The following is a 19,885-nucleotide window of genomic DNA, read 5'->3' as shown; positions in this document are numbered from 1 at the left end:
CCCCAGAGGTTAGCAGGGACTGGAGCCGAGGCGAGCGCAGTGAGGCTGTGAAGGCAGCAGTGTGGTGTGTACGTTTTGCCTGTCATTAGACGGACCCCGGAGCCCACGCCCCCCACTCGCCGTGTCAGCTGAGACGGAGGGCTTCTGACACCCTCCACGGCGCCCTGAAACATGGAGCTCATTTTGTAGCGTGGCCTCCCTTGGGCCCCGCTGTCGTGGGCGAGGGGCCACCGGTGCAGGCGGCCCCCAGACAGGTCATTTGGGAGGCCCGTGGCCCCGCCAGGAGCACAGCCACCCCCCACGGCGACCAGAAAGGGGGCGACGGGGTTTGAGGCAAATCTGCAGGGTTTTGAGGTGGGAGATTTATTACCATGCCAAACGTGTGTGTGTAAAATACATAATCCCTCTCGCACGGCCTCGTAAATCCAAAAGGGTCAGCAATAAATAGAAAAAAAATAAAAAATTACAGACTGATTTGTTCAGAAAACTAGAAGCAAATCAATAGGAAAGCTGTAGCTCAGAACTTGTTTTGAAATCGCATACGCACAGCAAGAGCACATTGCCCTCCACCCAAGCCCGTCCCGGGGTTCCCTGGTGGACGTGGGGGGACCCAGTGCGAAATCAGCATGAACTGTCTCAGCTGGTGCCTCCCTGAGCCGTGAAACCGGACGAGTGAGCCTGTGACGAAAGTCCGTCTGGCGAGCAGCTGGCCTGGATACAGGAGGCTGCCCTGAAGCGGGGGCCTGGTGGAGGGCTGCCTGGAGGTGGCCGCCGCTCCCGAGCTGGAAGGTGGAGGGCACAGGCAGAACTCTGGGCTCCGCCACGCCCCCCAGCTAACCGCAAGTGCACGGAAGTCGCCGGCTCCCCAGAGGTCCATAAATGTCATCTCCAAAGGAGTCGCTGGCTCCCCAGGGGTCCATAAGTGTCATCTCCAAAGGAGTTCCTCTGTTGAGGCCCGGGAAGTCCGTGCCCTGGAGGGGAGGAGCCAAGCCCTAGAGGGATCGCACCCGCCAACACCTCTGCAAACTGCTCCCTGCTCCGAGACCGCCTTGCATCCCGAGGGCTCATTCGATGGGGGACAGCCACCAGGGAACGGACTCTGACCTCTCCCGGAGTCCTGAGTCCTCAAGGAGCCCTTGGCCCGCCTCCCGCCAGAGGGCAGGCCTGGGGCGTGGCTGGTCACCTCCGGCCCTTGAGTTGACAGATCTGTGATGTCCACAGCGGGGTCGGCCCACGTGCATGCCCTTGGCCTTCAGAAGCAGCCAAGCTGGGGTGTGAGTCCGTGCGGACGTGACCCCCAGCCCGTCTCCACCGCCCCTTGCCCCCCTGTCCCCCCAGAGCGGCTCTCTCTCTCTTCGCCCCGCCTTTGCCGATGGCTCTGCCTCCCGGCATGTGGTCTCCAGTTCATCCTTGGGGACCGCTCCCCTCCGGACCGTTCTCTGTCAATCCATGACCTCCGCACCTTTCCTCGACCGGCCAGCCTCTGGACACGCCCGCACAACCTTTTACCTTCCTGCCTCTTAAAGTCTTTGGATCAGGGGCCCATCCAGGCGCCTGACGGACGCAGCGGCCCCAACATCCGGAAGAACACAGAGCTCACCGTGCTCCCCGCCATGTCCCCGCCCAGGCCCCCGCCCAGCACCAGACGACTACTTGGGGGCCAGCCGCAGGCAGGCTGTTCTGAATGGGGGCTCTGCCCTCGGTGGCCCAGGCTCCCCGGAGCATCCCACACACCACGCACACGCATGCGTAATGGCACCCCATGTCACCGTGGGCCCCGTCTTCCCGAGGCCCTGCAGCGGCCGCCGGGCCAGCCTGCGGGACACGGCAGCTCTTCCGTCAGGGGGCCGCGGGCTGGGCCGGCTCCAAGAGCACCGCCAGCGTGTCGCACAGGATCCTCCTGCTAAGCTGGCTGGAGACCAAATCTACCACCTTGGCTCCCTCCGTGCCCGGCGGGTCAGCGCAGGGGCCCGCACCCAGAGCAGGAGCCGGGTCGCCCTGCCCAGGGCTGCCAGCGGCTGACAGCATTGGCAGACCCTCCCCGGCCATAAAGGCCACTCTGGACAGGGTCGGGGGCCGCACCGGCAGCCTTGGGAGCCCTCCGGGGGCGTCTCCTGCCCTGCCCCCAGAGGGGCACCCTGGCCAGCCGGCTGGGTCAGACCACTGGCTGCCCACAGCCTGATCCCTGGAAACCGAACTTGACTCACCCAATTCGTCCCCAAGGCTTCCGCCCTGTCTGCCTGCCCCCAGGCAGAGCCCCGACTCCTGGGGCCCTGGGGACGGTGCCTCGGGTGTGTCCTCCTCAGACAAGGAGGGCAACTCCCCAGTTTTGATGGAGGCATCCTCCCCCGGGGGGCCCAGCAAGCTCCCAGGAGACATGACATCCTCAGGTGGGGAAGGGAAGTCTCCTGAGTCGGGGCTGGTCGTGTTGGCCAGATCCTCTGCTGGGAAGGTGGGAGGCAGAGGAGGGAGGCAGGCATCCCTGTGAGCGGAGGACAGGTCGGCACTGCCATAGGACAGCACCTCGTCAACGGGGGACAGGATCTCAGGCAAGGCCCTGCTGGACGGCGTGGGGCAGGCTTCCTCGGGGGCAGGGGAGTCTCTACTGGCCCTACATCTGGGTGCCCAGCCCTGGGGTGTCAGGGCCACCAGACCGCCAGGGTCCCCAGGAGGAGCCCGCGGGGTCACGGGGACCTCAGGCTCAGACCAGGACTGTCGTGGCGTCCTGTCGCTGGGCAGACTCAGGGCAGCGTCCCAGGGCCCCTCTGGGCAGGCAGCCGAGGCCTGCAGAGGCCTGGTCTCTCCTCTGCCAAAACCCACCCCTTCGGATGCCAAGGACCCTGAGGGAGAGGAAAGGGACAGGTCCAAGTCACTGGAGGACGAGGGCGTGGACGGGAGGGCATGCAGGCAGCCTCGGGGGACGTCTGTTGGGCCCTCTTCCGTAGTGAGTCCACGGATGAGGCTCCCAGTGCTTCCAGATGCTTCCTGCCCCTCCCCAGGGCCCAAGGAAGCAAGTGCAGAGCCGGGCGCCCCGCCATTTTCCAGGTGGGACGAGCCTCCTGTAGACAAGGAGGGCCCCGAGCCAGGCTCCAGAAGGTTCTCCTCGTCCCAGACCTCGCTGGACGCCTCTGACAGCTCTGACCCTGACCTCGGAGAGGGGGCGTCCGGGGGAGGCAGCGGCCAGCCCTCCCGCAGGACGCCCCCCGGCTCCGTGGAGGGGCCGCCCAGGGGCCCGGCCCCACCGTCCTCTGGCCTCTCCCGGGCCACCTGCCCCCCGCCCCGGTGGAGCCCCCAGGAGTCTTGAGGAGAGAGCTCCCCAGAACAGCTGGGGTCCGTGTCTGGGACGTCCCCACCCCCCCAGTCTGACATGGAGACGGGGCTCTCGGAGAGCTGAACCAGGACGGCGGCTGCTCTCTGAAATTCCTGGAGAGAGCGGCAGGACACCCCACTCAGGGAGGAGGAGGCAGGGGACCCCGCCCGAGACCCCGAGCGGCTCCGGGGAGCAGCCTCGGATTCCGGGCCCGGGTCCGAGGGGGCCCTGAGCGGCGGCGGGGGGCTGCCCTCAGGCCGGCTGGGTGGTACAGGAGCTGCAGAGAGGGGGGAGCTGGGGGTGAGGCCCCCAGCCCTCGCCCCCTGCCACCCCTGCGGCCCACACCCCACAGCCCCTAAGCCAGCGGATCGGGACCAGAAGGGCCCGGTGGAGGCGAAGAAAGGTCCACAGCCCCAGCGTGGTCCGCGGAGCCTCCCCCCCCCCAGGCTCCACACCCACCCGCCAGCTCAAGTAAGGGCGCTGCGTCTGGGGGGACATGTCCGCGCCTTGGGGGCCCCGCCTCAGAACTGCAGCCGTCCTGTGTTTATTGGGGCACGACGGCTCCAGACAGGGGCCCTCCCTACAGTCCTCCGCTTGGACGGCGGATGGGTATGGCGAGTGGGCGGGGCTCCCCCGCGGGGCTTTGGGGGAAGGGTGGCTCTGGCCGAGGAGGAGCTGGTGGCAGAGGACCCGCGGGTGGGGGTTCCGCGGTCCTGGTGCACGGCAGGGCCTCACCTGGAGCAGCGGTCAGCTGGGCGGCTCCCGGTGGAGAGAAGGGGCCGCAGGGGTCCTGCCCGCAGCTCTCGGTCCTGCAAACACGTTTGTGCGGATGTCCCAGGGGGCGCCCAGGAGAGGGCCCCATCCCCCGGCCTTGTCCCCACGGCTCAGGGCCTCCACGGGGCCTTCAACTCCCCCGTAAGCTTGACACCCGTGCCCGCCAGGTATCTGCCCCGACAGGAGGTGACGGTCAGAGCGCAGGGCTCCCCGGGTGGGGGCAGGAGGCCCCGTGTTTAGGAGGTTCTGGCCTCAGTCCCCACTGGGTCAGGTCTCTGGGGGGGCGTTGCTTTCTGAGAGGCTCAGAGGCACGCGTTCCCTGGAAGGGCCCCTCCCGCTGCCCCCAGCACGGGATCGTGGGCCAACTCCCCAGGTGACATCTTTGCTTCCACAGAGGGGGTCAGACTCAGGAGGGCATGGGGTGGGTTGAGGGGGCACAGAGGACCCGGTTCAGGACGAGGGGCACCCGGACAGAGTGAGCTGTCCTCTTCCAATGAGAGGACGGGCGTCTCCATGCCCCAGGACCCCACCCCCGCCTGCGGGTCCCCTGGGCTCAGGCAACCCTCCAGACCACATACCTCTGTTCCCCCGGCCACCAGCCTTCTATTCTGTGGGGCTCCTCCACGGGGCTGCCGGCAAAATCCAGCCCCAGCTCTGACCCTGCTCGGCCGACACGGCCTTCAACCACCTGTGGGAGAAAGACCACAGCCAGGATGTGGCCACTGCCACGAGGCCATCAGTCCGTGCCCCTTAGCCGTAGGTAAAGCCCTGTGCTCCCATGGAGTTACCACCGTAAGGAACAAAGACCATCCCCTTAAAGATCGCCGAGGAGACCCCCACTTACCAGGTACCCCTCCTCCCAGCAGGCACCAAAGGCCCCTCAACAGAGGAATCCAGATGAGAAGGGCCAAAGAGGCCCCATCCCCTCAACACCATCATCTGGTGGACAGGGCGGCCCCCACCCAAAGCCACACGGTAGAGTCCGACCGAGCCACAGACAGGCCCCCACTCTGCCTGCAGCCAGGGCAGGACCTAGCCTCAACTCACGCTGGCTTCCAGGGGGCCGCAGGGACCCCCTCCACCCGGGGAGTTCGGGCCCTGGAGCTTCTGTGCACGGCTGTCTGTCAGAGGCCGGGTCTTCTCCTCTGCTGACGTGGGGCTGGGGTTGGTCTGGGGGTCTCCTGTGAGGCAAAGGGACTGTCAGCATTGATGGGCACAGAACGGAAGACGCGGGGGCACAGCGTCCAGGAATTATGAAGTCCTGTGAGAAAATCAGCCCTGGGAAGGGTGCACACCCCCTGAGCTGGCCCCTCTTCACACGGAGGAGGAGACGGAGGGAAGGGAGGACAGCCTCCGCGCCCGCCCAGCCCCCGCTGCCCGGAAACGTCGGTCGAGGTGCACGCAGGTGGCCCTCCTGCAAACGGGCCCGCCGTGCGCCCAGACACGGAGAGGGAGGCCACACGGCGCGTGTGAGGTGCGCCAGGACGCAGGTCTGTCTGACCTCAAGCCCGATGCTGCCCCCAGTTGCCAGGGCCAACCGACAGAGTGACCGTCTGTCCTTGGCTGCCACCGCAGCCACCGCGGTGCCCGGTTACCTTGGCCCACGGGGCTGTGGCTCTCCTCCAGCCGGCGCCCCGTGTCGGGCCAGCTGCCGGCCACAGGAGTGTCCTCTCCCCACGCGGGCCTTGGAGGCGGCCGGTGACTCTCCGCAGCTGAGGTTGCCTGGGGGGGCGTCCCATCTGCCTGCTTGCTGAGAAGGCTGTAAGGCAGGGCGGGGCTGGGACTGCCTACCCGGGCGATGCCCTCCCGGGGGACAAGCCCCGACCACAACATTCCACAAATGGGACAACACGCGTCACATCCGGGGGACGGCTGTGGTCGGTGGCCGAGCGGTCACCACACGGGTGCAGGAAAACAGGTCCTGGGCCCTCCCCTCCCAGGCAGCTTCCCAAGCAGACGGGTCCCTGCTGGGGGCTCGCGAGGTGCAGGCACAGTGATGGGCCGGAGGCGTCCGCCTGTCCCTGTTCCCCAGCACAGGGCGCTCCGGCAAGAGTTCTCCGTGGGGACAAACCACCGGGCCCACCTGAGCTCCGGGAGGCCACATGCCCAGACCCGCTGCCATGCTCTGAGCACACTGATGGGCATCAGGAAACCACCCCCCGTCCCAGCCTCAAGGAGACAGCCGGGGGGCAAGGTTGCCAGGTCTCCTGACCCCTGGACAATGCAGGCAGAGGGGCCAGCTGGGACACTGGCCACTCTTTAGGGTGCGGCTTGACTTGTTTCTGTTCCCTTCGGATGCTACAACTCCCCCAGGGGGCCCTGGGCACCTGCCGCTGGGTTCACACCCCCACGTCAGGGGTGTGAACGGGGAGTGGGGTCAAAGGGCTTTCCTCGGTGCCTGGAATCTGGGGCCTTTGCAGATGGAGACGACGCAGGGGCTGGAGCTCTGGCCTCTCTGGGGCAAGGCCTGGGAGGCACCTGTCCCCATGAGTGTGTCCCAGATGCAGGCCCCTGCCTGGCCCCAGGAGCAAGGACCCCGAGGACACAGCAAGGGGTGTGCGCCCAAGCCCATCACCCGCCCCCCAGAGCTGCCTCAGGAACAGGCTAAATCAAACTGGAATGGCAGCCCCTGGAGCCCTTTCAAAGGCTTGTCACACCTCTCCCCACCCCCCCCACCGCCCCACCCCCCTACCCCCCCCACCCCCGTCTCAGGCCAGGAGCCCTGTGGGCTGAGTGCAGGGGGGTGGCTCCACAGGCAGAGCTCAAGGATGCACCTGGGCCCTGACCCACTCGCAGCGCTGCTGAGCTCCCCTGGATGGAGGGAGGACACCTAGTTCTCTGCGTAGCACGGCCCCAGCAAAAACTCAGAGTCTCTCTCACAGTGACAGAGGTGGCGGTTAGAAGCCATCTGATATTTTCCCAACGTGTACACAGCCTTTCTGGTCCCCAACTTCCCAGCGATGACGACGCATCGCTGCTGTGATAAGGACAGCAAAGGAGGCCTCGCCCTGCGGGAGGACAGACGGCGGCCTGCACCCCCCCTTCCCTGCCCCACCCCCGCCTGTGCTAACGGCCCCGCCCACCCAGCCTCAGGAACCAGCTCCTGGGCACCAAGAGGGTACAGTCAGCCCGGAGCGTCCTCAGAGATCCGGCAGTCGATGGTAACTCGAAGGCTGCATGGGCCCGTGCTGAGATGTGAGAAGCACGCTGTCAGGGCAGCCAAGTGGGGCTCGTGGCCCTGGCAGCCGAGGGGGCGCTGACCCCCTTCCACGGAGGAGGCGTGCAAAGTTCCCCCGCTCCGCAGGCAGGAAGGCCACTGGAGGCGCTGGTGACCCCCGCAGGCAGACAGGGGTCCCTGCAAAGGCCGCTCCCGGCGGGGAGGGGCGGGCCCTTTCTGGGGCGGTGGGGGCTGCCTCCTGCACCGGCGCCCCCCTCACCCCCCAGGCTGCTGTCATTAGACCCTGGCCGTGGGCAGCCAGCCCTGGGGCCGTTGTAATTAAGACAGAGGGGAGGCGGCGTTCCCAGCGCAGGGACACGGGGACGCTCTTGATGGCTGAGGCAGCTGGCTCTCTCCCACAGCGAGGCTCCCGGTCAGGTGGCACCGCTCACCGGCCTCCCCCTCCGCCCTCGCGGTGACTCAGCCTGGGCAGGGCCCCTCTAGTGTGCGGGGAGAGGCCCTTCTGCTGCAAAACGAGCCCAGCGGCCACGTGGCCGGGCCCGTGAGAGAAGGCCCGGCCGCCACAGCTGGCAGAAAGGCCCCACGCCAGCCTCGGAGGGGCTCCTGGCCACCCGGGTGCCGCCCGCTGCCCTGGAGCAAGGCCGGTCTACTCGCTTCGTCTCGGGGATGGTGGCAGCCCCGTCCCCACTTAACAGATGACGAACTGGGCTCAGAGAGGGGAAGACACCCCAGCCAGCAGCACAGGAAAGGTTTTTAATGGTAAGCACCGGGGCCGCCCAGGGACAACTCACTGTTGGACTCGTGGGGTCTCAGGGCTTGTCCGGGGGCAGTGGCTGGCGGGGCTGGCGGGCCCGGGCGGTGACAAGGGGCGCGAGGAGCCCTGTGCAGGGCCCTTCAGCTGCACACTTGTCTCAGACCCCTCCGTCTGAGTGGTCTTGACCTCAAGGACGGAACTCTATGAGAAACAGCACGAGGGAGCTGGCACGGACACGTGTGGGTCACCGCCCCTCAGGGGAAGTGGGTGGCAGGCTTCACGTACAGCACGGCGGCCAGTGTGCCCCCACAGGTCGGCCTTCACCAGCTGAAGCAGGTGGTCCTAGCCTCGCAGGAGCCCTGCATGCCATGCTAACGGCCCCGAGGCAGGGCAGCGGCCCCGAGGCAGAGCAGACACAGGCCCAGAGCTGGAGAGTCCTTGCCGCAGGCTGCCCGGGTCACCGAGCTCACACCCAAGGCCATGCTCTGGCAGCAGGCAGCCCTGGGTCACCTCCCCTGCGGGCCGGCCTGGGGCAGGGAGGACACCGCTCTACTGCCCCCCCTGCAGGGTGACTGTTAATCCAGAGAACCCAGTTCATCCCGTCCTCATCCAACCAGGCAAGGCCACAGCATCCGCAGCTCAACAGAGCTTGGGCTGGGAACAGCTGCCCTGCTCTGTGTCCCCACAGCCCCCTCCGTGCCACAGGTGGTGGGAACGGGGAGCTGGAGCAAGGACACCCCTGCTGCTCGGGGTCCCCCAAGGGGCTGCTCCCCCTAGGAGCCCAGGCCACCTCCGCTTCTTGCCTCAGCCCTGCCCCCCAGTGAGTACAGCCCTGGCCCCATCCCAGCTCTAGCCTGACCTCCCTCCTTCCCACTGGGCTTCCCACCCGCACCTCTGGGCCTGGAGCACCTTCCACTGTGGGGGCTCCTCCTCCAGAGCCCAGCCGGGCCACTGTGTCCAGGAAGCCGCCTTGGGGGCCCCTCCTGCCTTCCCTTTGCACTCCTCCTCGGTCCCTCCCCTCCCTGGGTCACAAGCGTATTTACGAGGGACAGTGCCACAGAACAGCCAGGTGCCAAGCGTTTCCTGGCCTCCAGCCCAGTGAGAGCGCCCACCTGAGGCAGCCTGGTCCGGGCCTGAAGCTCCCGCCGCAGGTGCACCATGGATCTCTGCAGGGAGACGATGTCCTTTTCATGCTGCAGGAGAAGTTTCCTCTCTTGGTGTGAAAACAGGTGAATGTCCCGCAGGTATCGGATTTCTCTCTGAACCGGCCAGGGAAGATGTCAGCAAACCCCCAAGCCCACACCCAGGCACACGTTGAAGAGAAGTGCACGCGTGAGCAAAGGGATAAAGGGTGTCTGGGGGTGGGGGCAGCCCAGCTCCGATGGGGCCTTCCCTGGGCCCCTCCCCACGCCCCGCCCTTCTCGTCCTGCTCGGCTTGCTGGCCCCCGGGAGGCTTGGCAGGAAGCAGGAGGGAAGGCAGGGTGTCGTACCCTGGGTCGGCCAACCGAGACTGGCACAGGCCGGCTGCCCTTCTGCCCTCCCCCACTCGGCCCTCCCTCTCTCCAGGTTCTGGGCACTGCCCCCACCCAAAGGGAACTTGTCCCTTCGTTCAACCGTCCCCATCTGTCCTCTGGTCCCTGCTTTGTCTCTGATGGCACATCCCTCAGCAGAGCCACCTTGCCTGGAGCACCTGCTGGGGTCTTTGCACGCCCACTTTGGGGGGTGGAGGCCTTCCTAGGTCAAAGAGGAAACTAAGCCTCGGCAGAGCTGTCCTGCTCAAGCCCCGGTGGCCAGGGGCCCAGATCCCAGCCTCCTCCACAGTGGCTCTGCCTGCAACACAGAACCTAGCTGCCATTTGATAACTGGACCTCCTTCCAAGTCTTCTTCACAGCTCACTGGTCAGGGTGTGCCCAACAGATGGTGTCACCTGCACTTTTCTCTCTGGGTCTCCTCCTGTTGCCCCTAGTACCTGCCATGTCCCACATCCGCCACCCCACCTCCCTGGCCTATACAGGCCACCTTGGGCGGAAGTTTTCTGCCAACCCAAAGTCCAGCATCACCCCTCGTTCCCCTCTGAGGGTCCCCGAGTGAGACAAGCCCCCTACACTGAGCCCCGGTTTCTTCATCTGCATAAAGGGCGGCGGTTAACATTAGTCTCCACCACACAGCATGCTGGGACACTGATGAGATCACCCGCACAGCGGCCCCGGTGCCCATTTTCCAGCAAAGGAAACTGGGCTTGAGCCCTCTCTGCAGTGGTACACGCTTACCCTGGTCAGTGCTGGCTGCACTAAAGCCCCGCCGGCCCCCCGACAGACACTGCTGTCATTCTCCCGTTCTTGAGGCTCCAAGAGGCCGCAGGACACAGGACTACAGGGCCACACCCCATCCAGGCCATGCCGCCCCCACCCTGGCCACTGGGCGCTCCCCATGCACCACAGGGTCCTGAGCGGCCCTGGAGGGTGGTGAGGGCTGGGGACTGATCAAGGTGTGGTGCAGAAGGCCCACATTCCCAGCCAGGAGGATGGCAGGACCAACTCGGTGCTGGTCACCTGCCCACCGAACGGGGCTGGGTCACCCTTACCTGCTCCTGCTCAAGCTTGCTGAGCGCCTGCTCTTGCCTCATTGCCAAGGCCGCCAGCATCATGTCCTTCCCCTCGCCGCCCAGACACCTGAGGGGGGAGGCGGGACTGACTATCCACCTCAGGTTCAGCAAGTGGATGTGAAAACTGGCCGGCCAGGTGGACCTGGGACGCCCCCCTCCCAGTGCCATGCACTAGGGGCAGGCTGGGGGAACCCGGGCCCGGGGGCTCAGTCCAGACTGTCACTCTCCCCACCCGCTCTTCGTGACCACTTTCGGGCCTGACACATGAAGGAAGGGCAGCGCCTCCCACCCTGGAGCTCTAGCCCACCCAAAGGGTCCCCTGGGGCGGGGCTCGGGGCCCACCATGGGATAGAACCCCCACAGCCTGCCAGGCTCCTAAACTGCCCAAGGAGGGAGAGTGGGAGGTGGCCGGGTGGGGGGAAGCTTATTTGGGATACACTCACTGGAAACCAGTGAGGGAATATCAAGAAGCTTAAACCGTGCTTCCCCTCCCCGACACCGAAGGCCCGCTTCTAGACGTTTCCCTTAAGGGGCGTGTCTCCTCCGTGGTCACCGGCAGGAGGCAGCTGGAGGCCCCCCACCACAGGCCTAAAGGAGCTGTGTGGTCAGTCGGGGTGGGGCCCCTGCACGTTGCAGCGGCTACACGGGGGCCCTGAAAGCTTTCCCGACTTGTGAGTGGAAACCCAGGTCACAAGACAGCAGTGGAGTGTTCTCGGAATGCTGTTAAACGGCCCTGTGTATCTCCCGCAACGAGAGCTGGCAGGACAGACTGGAAAATACGCAGGGGCTGTGTGGGAGAGGTGGGACTGCGGGTGCTTTAAATGTTTACGTCATTTGTTTCTGGAACTTCACTGCCTTAACTAACTTCCCGCAAACACCCATTACTATCTGCATCGGTTCGGTTTGTTCCCCGTAACGCTGTCAGGACCGGGGCGGGAGCCGAGACCGGTGGGAAGCGGAGTCCGGTCGGGGGCGGGGCCCGAGTGGCAGGCGGGGCGGCTCGGGGGCGGGGTCGGAACGGGGGCGGGGCCGCGCACGCGCTCACTCTCGCTGATGCTCCAGCCAGGCCAGCTCGGCGCACATCTTCTCCTCCAGCGCTTTCTCGCGCAGGCGCAGCATCGCAGCTTGGTGCTGCGCGCGCAGCTCCTCCTCCCGCAGGCTCACGTCAAGCATCTGCAGCGTGAAGCGGCCGAGGGCTCCGGGGTTCGCGCTCCAGGGCCCCGCCGGGCTCCCCTGGGGCGGGGCAGACCGACCGGGCCGCTCCGGGACCAGCTTCGCTGGGTGGGAGCGGTGCCCAGCCTAGGGGAGGAGGCCGGCGCCTCCAGGAAGCCCTCCCAGACTGTCTGCTCCACTCATCCCGAGTTGTGTGCCTCCTTTCCTGGGGCGGGGTACCCCCCTCCCGACTGCGGGCTCCCGAGGGCAGGGAGGGGTCCTCATCATCTTGGTCTTTTGCCTTGATTCAGTCTGGGCACGTATTTGTGCCCAAGAGGGTTGAGGAAAGACTGGGCCACCTGCCCTGAAATGTGCAACCTGAAAGGTGGGGGCCAGCCTTGCCTGAAGCACTTTGCTGAAATGCCTGCTCTCACCTACCACCCCAGGCATGAGGAAGGGGCTTGGGCAGATGTCAGTTGGAAGGGTGGGCGATGCCCATGGCAGGGAGTGCCTCCCCCCACCCCCATCCCAGCCCAGGATCTGCAGCAGAGATCCTCTGAGTGCAGGCTCTAGGAAAGGTGGTCCTCAGCACCCGATGGCTCCAGGCAGCTGAGGGAGGATTTGGGTCTAAGAGCTAATGCCAGCACCTCCCCTGAACCTGCCTCCCCAGAGTACCTCTCCCTGTACCTGGTGGGTGGGGTTGTCCTGAGGGTAGAGCCTGGCCAGGGGCAGCTGGGAGGGGGCTTGGTCTGGCCTCTCTTCCTGCCTGGGCTCTGAGGACAGAAAGCAGTCTGTGGTTGGGCCCTGTAGGGGTTCTGGACAGCCTGCTGGGTCAGGTAAGGGTTCCAGTGGACTTTTCTACAGGAGGGCCTCTCAAAGGTAGGATATCTGGGGTAGTGTAACCCCCCCCCCCCATACACACAGCTTCACATCAGATCTTCACAAGGCCGCACCAGGAGGATTTAACCGCCTCTTTAGTCCCGGTGTGAAGTTGTGTGTGAACCCACTGATCATACAAAGGACCAGACCCAAGGGAGAGGAGCCTCAGGAATGACTTGGTCCCACGGCTTCCCTTCCGAGACCGAGGCCCAGAGCCAGAGCGTGACCCCTTGAGGTCCGGCATCCAGCAGGTGGGGAGGCAGCAGATTCCGGGCTTAAGCAGCTCTTTTGGCATGGGCTGCTACTAGCTGTCCTTCTGCGCTGGGTGGATGGAAAAGGACCCTATAGTTTTAGAAAGTTAATTTGAGGACTTGTGCTTCCCACCGAGAGAGTAAAAGGGATCGGATCGTGGATTTACTGTCCCGCTAAAAATGACTTTAAAAAGCAACAAAATAGGGGCGCCTGGGTGGCGCAGTCGGTTAAGCGTCCGACTTCAGCCAGGTCACGATCTCGCGGTCCGTGAGTTCGAGCCCCGCGTCAGGCTCTGGGCTGATGGCTCAGAGCCTGGAGCCTGTTTCCGATTCTGTGTCTCCCTCTCTCTCTGACCCTCCCCCGTTCATGCTCTGTCTCTCTCTGTCCCAAAAATAAAAAGAAAAAAAGAAAAAAAGAAAAAAAAAAAAGCAACAAAATAGGGGCGCCTGGGTGGCTCAGTCGGTGAAACGTCTGACTTCGGCTCAGGTCGTGACCTCACGGTTTGTGAGTTCGAGCCCAACGTCAGGCTCTGTGCTGACAGCTCAGAGCCTGGAGCCTGCTTTGGACTCTGTGTCTCCTTCTTTCTCTGCTCCTCCCCCACTCATGCTCTGTCTGTCTCTCTCTCAAAAATAAACAGTAAAAAAAGCAACAAAACAAAAAAATTACTTATGTATATGCAGGTACACATATATGAACATTCCCAATACGTATATGAGAAAACAATTCTCCAGACCCTGGACATCAGGCCATATAGCACGGTGATCCCTGAGAGACAGAAAACAAATTAGGTGAGACCTCTGATTGTCACAGCTGACTGCCTTGAGAGTGTTTCTAGGCTCCACCGCAAGAAGGGGAAACTGAGGCAGAGCCTGTCAGACCCCCAGAGGAGACAAGATGGAGCTGGGAGTCTGGGGAGACCGAAGCATGTAAAGCTCGTGGCAAAAGGACCAGGGAGAAGAGAGCTGCGCCGAGAGAACCTGGAGATTTGGAGTGCCCCCCCCCCACTTCAGCCTTCAGTGGGAACTGGCTGGTGAAAGCATGTGAGGAAGCTCCCCACGCTGGGGAGAGAAGCATCGGGAAGGATCAGAGCCTGGGGGCCATGCCTGTCTCTGCCAGCCGGGCTGGAAAACCTCACGCTCCACGGGTCTCAGGGCAGAGCACACAGAAGGTCCTGCCTCCGTCCCAGGGGGACACCTGCTTCAAACCCACCTAACAAATTAGGAAAGCAACACCCGGGAGGCTCCAGCTGCATCCAAGTAACTGTGTTCCAGAACAAAGCTCACGACTGTGTGTGGAGCCCCCCGGCAAGGTAAAAGTCAAAATGTTCAGCAGGCACGGGAAGAAGAGCCACGACCTATCATGAGAACAGTCAGTAGAAACTGACCCAGGCGGTAGAATTAGCCAGAGAAGGCCTTTAAAAGCTGTTATAACTGGGAGTGTCTAGGTGGCTCAGTCAGTTAAGCATCCGACTTCGGCTCGGGTCATGATCTCACAGTCTGTGAGTTTGAGCCCCGCGTCGGGCTCTGTGCTGACAGCTCGGAGCCTGGAGCCTGTTTCGGATTCTGTGTCTCCCTCTCTCTCTCTGCCCCTCCCCTGCTTGTGCTTTGTCTCTTTCTATCAAAAACAAATAAACATTAAAAAAAAATTTTAAAAGCTTTTGTGACTGTGTTCTATATATTTAAAAAGTTGAGTAGAATCAGGGATGATATAAAAAAGTGTCCAAGTGGAAGTTTTAGAAATGAAAGCCCAAATACCTGAGAAGGAAAAGACACCGGATGGGATTAATGACAGATCAGTGGCCACAGAAGAAAAGAGTAATGAACTTGAAGGCACGGCAGTTGGAGCTCTCCACAAGGAAACACAGAAGAAAAAGAGAATCAAACAGAATAGAGCCTCGCGAGCACGGGGCTTCAGGTGTCCTGACGTCCCTGCCAGCGGAGGCTTGTTGGCCAGGAGACAGACGACACCGTGGCTGAACATTCCCAAGCACGAGGCAAACGATAAACCCTCGGGTGCCCGGATCGCAACGCACCCCAAGCACGAGAGCCTTTTAAAGAGAAACCGAACGCAACCTTATCATATCAAGTAGCCGCAAGGCAGTAACAAGGAGAAAGCCAGAAAGGCAGCCCGAGGAAAGGGACAGCGTGTGCGGGAGAAGAGCGACGCTGACCGCAGGCTTGCGGTGCGAAACAACGCGGCCAGAAGACGGGGCGCCACTGCCAGCCGGAGGGAGACACGGTCCACCTGGGCTATACTCCGCAAAGGGTATTTCAGAAACACCGATGCGATGAGTTTGTTCTTAGACATACAAAAGCTAAAAGAAGATGTCGCCACCGCCCCCCCTCCCCCCCGTCCGGAAGCGTTAAGGGAGGTCCTCCGGGCAGAAGGACGGCGCGACGCTGGGGCGGGAATCCTGTCTACACAAAGCAAGAGCGAGCACCGGGAACGGGTGTGCACAGACTGGTTAAAAGCTGACCGAGCGTCGACAGCACGGTCATAACGAACTACGGTGGAGTTCAGGAAAGATCTGGGTGAGGTGCACAGGGCACCGGGACGGTCTGCTGTCACTGAGGGCTGGGCCATACGTACGAGCCCTCGCCCGTCGCCGTCCGGGGCCCTCTGCCCACTGCTGCCGGCCGGGCACTCGCCGTGTGTGTGCTTTGGAAGACCCTTACCTGCAGGAGCCGACTTGCCCTCCCGACTCTGCTGTCCTTCCCGGGGGTCCTGGGAGGGCGCGGCTGCGGCTCTGCCCTGGGCTGGGTGCGATCTGGGGAGGGGTGGGGGGAGAGATGCGCTGGAGACACAGCCCCGGCGGCACCAGCCGCAGCGCCCGTCCCAGACGCCCTGCCCGCCCTCTTCTATGCTGGGAGGTGGCGGCGGCCAGCCTCCCCCGGGCCCCACCTGGGTCTGGCTGTCACCGTGCTCAGACAAGTCACTGGCTCCAGACCTCCGCACACCTGTGGCTGCTTCCCCTCCGAAGCCGGTTTCTGCCTGGCCTCGGTGGAGTGTTTCCCCATCAGCTGCTGCGAGAACGGGAAGGTGGGGTGTGTGGTGGGGGCCCCAACCTCAGAGGCCTCCACGGGAGGCTGACAGTCCCTCCCTGCCCCCCAGACAGGGCTGGACGTGGCGGGGTGGGGGAGGGTGGCAGGTGCCCAGCAGACACAGAGCAAGGCTGGGGCTGGAGCACCCCAAAGCTGGGGGGTCTCAGATGGCCGGGGGGGGGGGGCTGGCTGCATGAAGGACAGCAGGAGCCAGAGCCCTGATTCTCAGCTGCAGCAGCTGTGGTGCTGGGAAGAAAGAGGGAAGGAGAGGAAGCAGGGGACGGCTGTGTATGTTGCCCACACACACAGGCACATGCGTGTACATGCATGTGCACGTGCTTCCCCGGGCTGGGGCACCCTCCCGGGAATGCCTCCCCAGATGTGCTGTGGGTGAGTCCATCCCAACAGCCCCCGGACCAGAGACACAGAGAAGAGAAAGCCCATCACATCTAAGCGGATCCTGGACATCGGCCGGGGCCATCCCGACCAGTGAACGCAGGGGGGCCAGGCACAGGTGGTTTGGAGATGTGGGTCCCCTTCCCCGCCCGGCCGACCTGCCAGGGCTGTGAGTTTCCGGCACATATCAGCTCACGAGCTCCAACAGGGAGCCCAAGACTCTGGTGCCACCGGGGACACAGGCAGGTGGAAGGCGCGGGCGGTCATCTGTCCCCCCAGCCAGGTGCCCCCAGGTCAGTGGTGGGTCCTGTGAGCATCTGTGTGCAGCCCACTGAGCTGGCCTCTGGCCGCAGCTGCCCCCTTCTCTTCTGGGCACCGGCAGGGCTCACATTTCAGGCGGCACTGTATCTGCACCCTCCCCGCCTCGACCTTCTGTGAAGGCAGGTGTCCCCCACGCAGCCAGAGAGTGAAGCCACCTGGGAAGGGCCGCGCGTGGGGCCTGTCCGTGCCTGACCTGCACCCGGTGCTTGAAGAGCAGCTCGTCCAGGGCCTTCTGTGTCTCCCAGACCTCCTGCTTCGCCCGCTGCCGCAGAAGGGCCAACGCCTGCTTCCGCTTCTGCTGGTCAAGCTGCAGGGAGGGCCGAGCCTCAGGATTCCCCGGGCCGGGGGGCGGGGGGGTGCCCAGACTGCTGCCCCCACAGCTCTCCAAAAGCCCTGAGCCCATGAGGGCAGGCAGTGCCATCGTGGGGAGCGGGACACTTCTTGGGGGCAGGGCTCGAAAGCCCCCACTCGTGGCCGGGCCTCCCCCCAGCCCGCGGCTTGCTCCCCTTCTCGGCTGAGGCGGTCCTCGTCCTGAGCTGCCTGTCCCCTCCCTCCTTCCCGCGCAGCCTCCCCCGCGGAAGAGCCGTCGCTCACATTCTACAGCTGCCCGCTTTGGGGCCTTCGCTCAGCCTCAGGGGGACGAGGGCTGCTCCCAGCTCACCCCAAACAGGCCTCTAGGGGACACAGCTGCCATCGGCCTGGCAGAATGGGGTGGGACACACCTTCAGTGACTTGAGAAAGCCCAGGGACTTCTGGGGGATGTTGGCAAGGTGCCCGGAACGCTGACCTGTGGAAGCCACAGAGAAGGGGCAGGTAAGTGGCCGGCAGGGAGACTCCCAGCACGACAGTCCCTTCCCGTGCGTCCGGGGGGGGGGGGGGGGCAGGACAGGGCTGCCCATGGCAGGAGGAGGCAGACAGCTCCTGCGTCTCCTCGACGGCCCCAAGGGTTGGCTCGGCCTGACCCTCAGCCGCACTCCCCCGGGGAGCCGTGCCCAAGTCTGCAGAGATGGTGAGTTGGAGCCCAGCAGCAGACCCGGGCTCACCCCGCCTTCCCTGGCGACCTAAAACAAATCGCTAGCCCTTCAGAGCCTCGGTGGGACAAACAGAGGTTCCCACCTCCCTGCTGGAGGGGTGACCTAACACAGGCTGGCCGGATGGCAGCGGTCACCACCGTAACAATGGTCACGGCCGGGCGGGTGCCTGTTAACACAGAGGCACAGGGCCCCAGGCGTCCCTAGGGTTTCTGGGGTTGCTCCAGAGAAGGGGCGTGAAAACCGCGGCCTCCCAGCCTGGATCGGGAAGGCCACAGGGGCTCCTCTTTCCCTTTGTGGCCCCCGAGTGTCTGGCTCGGGCTCTGCGCACAGGTTGGTGCTGCTGGCCCCCCCGAGGGGGCCTCTAGGGGCGACTCCACGGCCGGAGGGGGCCCAGCGCGCTCCCTCCTTGGCCCGCCTCCCGTCTTCCGGGCCTGGTGTTGGTGGAAGCGGGCAGAGGAGGGCGTCCGGTCTGTGGGTGGCTCTGGGAGGACTTCCTCGGTCATCGCTGGCCGGTGTGCTTCAGCTTTCCGGGGTCGGAGCGCAGAGGCTGTGGGCAGTGGCTGAACCAGCTCCTGAGCGTTTCCACGGCAGTGCGGGGAAACTCGGAAGCCCCAGGGGGAGCAGTTAGGTGTGACCCGTGCTGAGCACACAGCAGCCCTCCCCCTGCCCCCGCCAGCTGGCCTCCGTGGGAAACGAAGGCCCGAATGGGAGAACGGTTCGAAGTGTCTCTTCTGAGCCGAAGTTCCCTCGACAAGGAAAAACCCTCTTTTGCTTCTGTTCTGTGGCCGCTGAGAGAAACTGAAGCCGGAGAAGATGCCCAGGACCCCTGAGGCCCCGCCAGCCTGAGCGCCCACCGACCCCCCGGGAGGCTCCAAGGCTCAGGGAGGGGTGTTCCTTGTCACCTCCGGCCACACCACGCCAGCACCCCAGACGGTCACCAGGGAGACACGGGCCGCGTGCCCCCTGAGCTCCGAGCGGTGACCCAGGAGAAAGTGAGCTGTCCCCGACACGGCTGTGTCACGACCATGATTGTAGTCGTCAGCATGTTCTCAGGGAGGAGGCTGGGATCGGGGAGTCACCGCCTCGAGCCAGAAGCTGACGGACTCCCCTCCCCCCCACGCTGGGTGGAGACACAGTCGCCCGCCACTACGCGCGTTGCTGTCATTTTAGCTTCCGCGAAAGGGAAGTCAGCGTAACACTCTACTCCTCAGTCCCACCGGCCCCATTTCACTGGCCAGACGGCCGTGCGTGGCTAATCCCTACTGGATAGCCCAGAGTGTAGGATGCTTCCCTCCAGCCAGAAGCTTCTGCTGGACAACGTGGTGCTGGCTGGTGGAGTCTTGAAAGTGAGTGCTGCTGGGCAGCACTGGTCTAGAGGGGTCTCAAAAGTTCCAGTGGGCAGCGCTGCCCCAGCAGGAAGAGCTGGGTTCGAATCCCCCCTCTGCCACAGATCTGGCCCAAGACCATGGTGCCTCTTTGAGCATCAGGTCCCTCCTCCATAAGCAGGAGCACGGCGATGGGCCCAGCCCCAAGCATGGTGAGACCAGCGAGACCCATGTGTGGTACACGGTGCCCGGTCCGGGGCGATCAGGGTGCTCAGTTCACTCATGCTCTCGGCAAACGCTCCCCGGGCACACGTGCCTGGCGGGCACTGGCTGGGGCTGCAGTGAGTCCTCGCGGCCCGCAGAGCAAGCTACAGCAGGGTGAGCGGCAGGACCTGGCCCAGCCCGCGTGCTATCCGGGAGGCTTCCCGGAGGAGGCGTCAGACACCCGCCCGGCACAGGTGCTCACTGCTTGGGTTCAGGGTACCCGAGATCCTGCTCTCGGCCACGCTGGGCAGGAGCAGCTCGGATTTCAAATGACTCTGGGGGGCCTGCCTAGAGTCTCAGGATAAAGAGGCCCCATCAGAGAATTTCAGTCCACCCACGGACAGGTAGGTCCTGCCCAACGACGGAGAGTGTAAGGAGGGACGCGGGAGGGACAGGGAGGGACAGGGAGCCTGGGGCGGGCCTCCACTCCACCGCCCGTCCTGCTCCCCCTGCCTCCTGGAGAAGTAGCCTGGAGGCAGAGCCAGGAAGAGTGGGTTTTTCCGGAAGGCCCGGCATCTGGCCCGTTTGGGTTCAGCCCGTGGGAGCTGCCAGATCCCGGGGCTGACACGAGGCCTCAGAGGCTCCAGGAGGGACGCTCAT

The 19,885-nt window shown here is 64.3% G+C and overlaps 1 protein-coding gene across 10 annotated transcripts in view; it reads right to left on the bottom strand.

Moving 5' to 3' along the window:
- Positions 1 to 342: 342 nt before the first annotated feature.
- CCDC187 (coiled-coil domain containing 187) overlaps positions 343 to 19,885 on the bottom strand; it is a 36,747-nt gene continuing 17,204 nt past the window's right edge. For 6 of the 10 annotated variants that reach the window (XM_049631589.1, XM_049631620.1, XM_049631545.1 and 3 more), the window contains 14 exons: positions 17,385 to 17,449; positions 16,856 to 16,969; positions 15,806 to 15,927; positions 15,580 to 15,671; positions 12,461 to 12,546; positions 11,667 to 11,854; positions 10,601 to 10,688; positions 9,129 to 9,275; positions 8,054 to 8,217; positions 5,680 to 5,843; positions 5,132 to 5,265; positions 4,663 to 4,772; positions 4,046 to 4,119; positions 343 to 3,587 (listed from right to left, as the gene is read on the bottom strand). In XM_049631589.1, coding sequence (XP_049487546.1) covers positions 1,840 to 3,587; positions 4,046 to 4,119; positions 4,663 to 4,772; positions 5,132 to 5,265; positions 5,680 to 5,843; positions 8,054 to 8,217; positions 9,129 to 9,275; positions 10,601 to 10,688; positions 11,667 to 11,854; positions 12,461 to 12,546; positions 15,580 to 15,671; positions 15,806 to 15,927; positions 16,856 to 16,969; positions 17,385 to 17,449 — 3,296 coding nt within the window. In that variant the 3' untranslated portion in view covers positions 343 to 1,839. The remainder of the gene's footprint in view (positions 3,588 to 4,045; positions 4,120 to 4,662; positions 4,773 to 5,131; positions 5,266 to 5,679; positions 5,844 to 8,053; positions 8,218 to 9,128; positions 9,276 to 10,600; positions 10,689 to 11,666; positions 11,855 to 12,460; positions 12,547 to 15,579; positions 15,672 to 15,805; positions 15,928 to 16,855; positions 16,970 to 17,384; positions 17,450 to 19,885) is intronic. The other 4 variants (XM_049631572.1, XM_049631597.1, XM_049631563.1 and 1 more) reach the window with 4 other exon arrangements.

Source organism: Panthera uncia, chromosome D4 (assembly GCF_023721935.1).
Source record: "Panthera uncia isolate 11264 chromosome D4, Puncia_PCG_1.0, whole genome shotgun sequence".
In the NCBI taxonomy this organism is placed as follows: Eukaryota; Metazoa; Chordata; class Mammalia; order Carnivora; family Felidae; genus Panthera; species Panthera uncia.
This window is presented reverse-complemented; position numbering and strand designations above follow the sequence as displayed.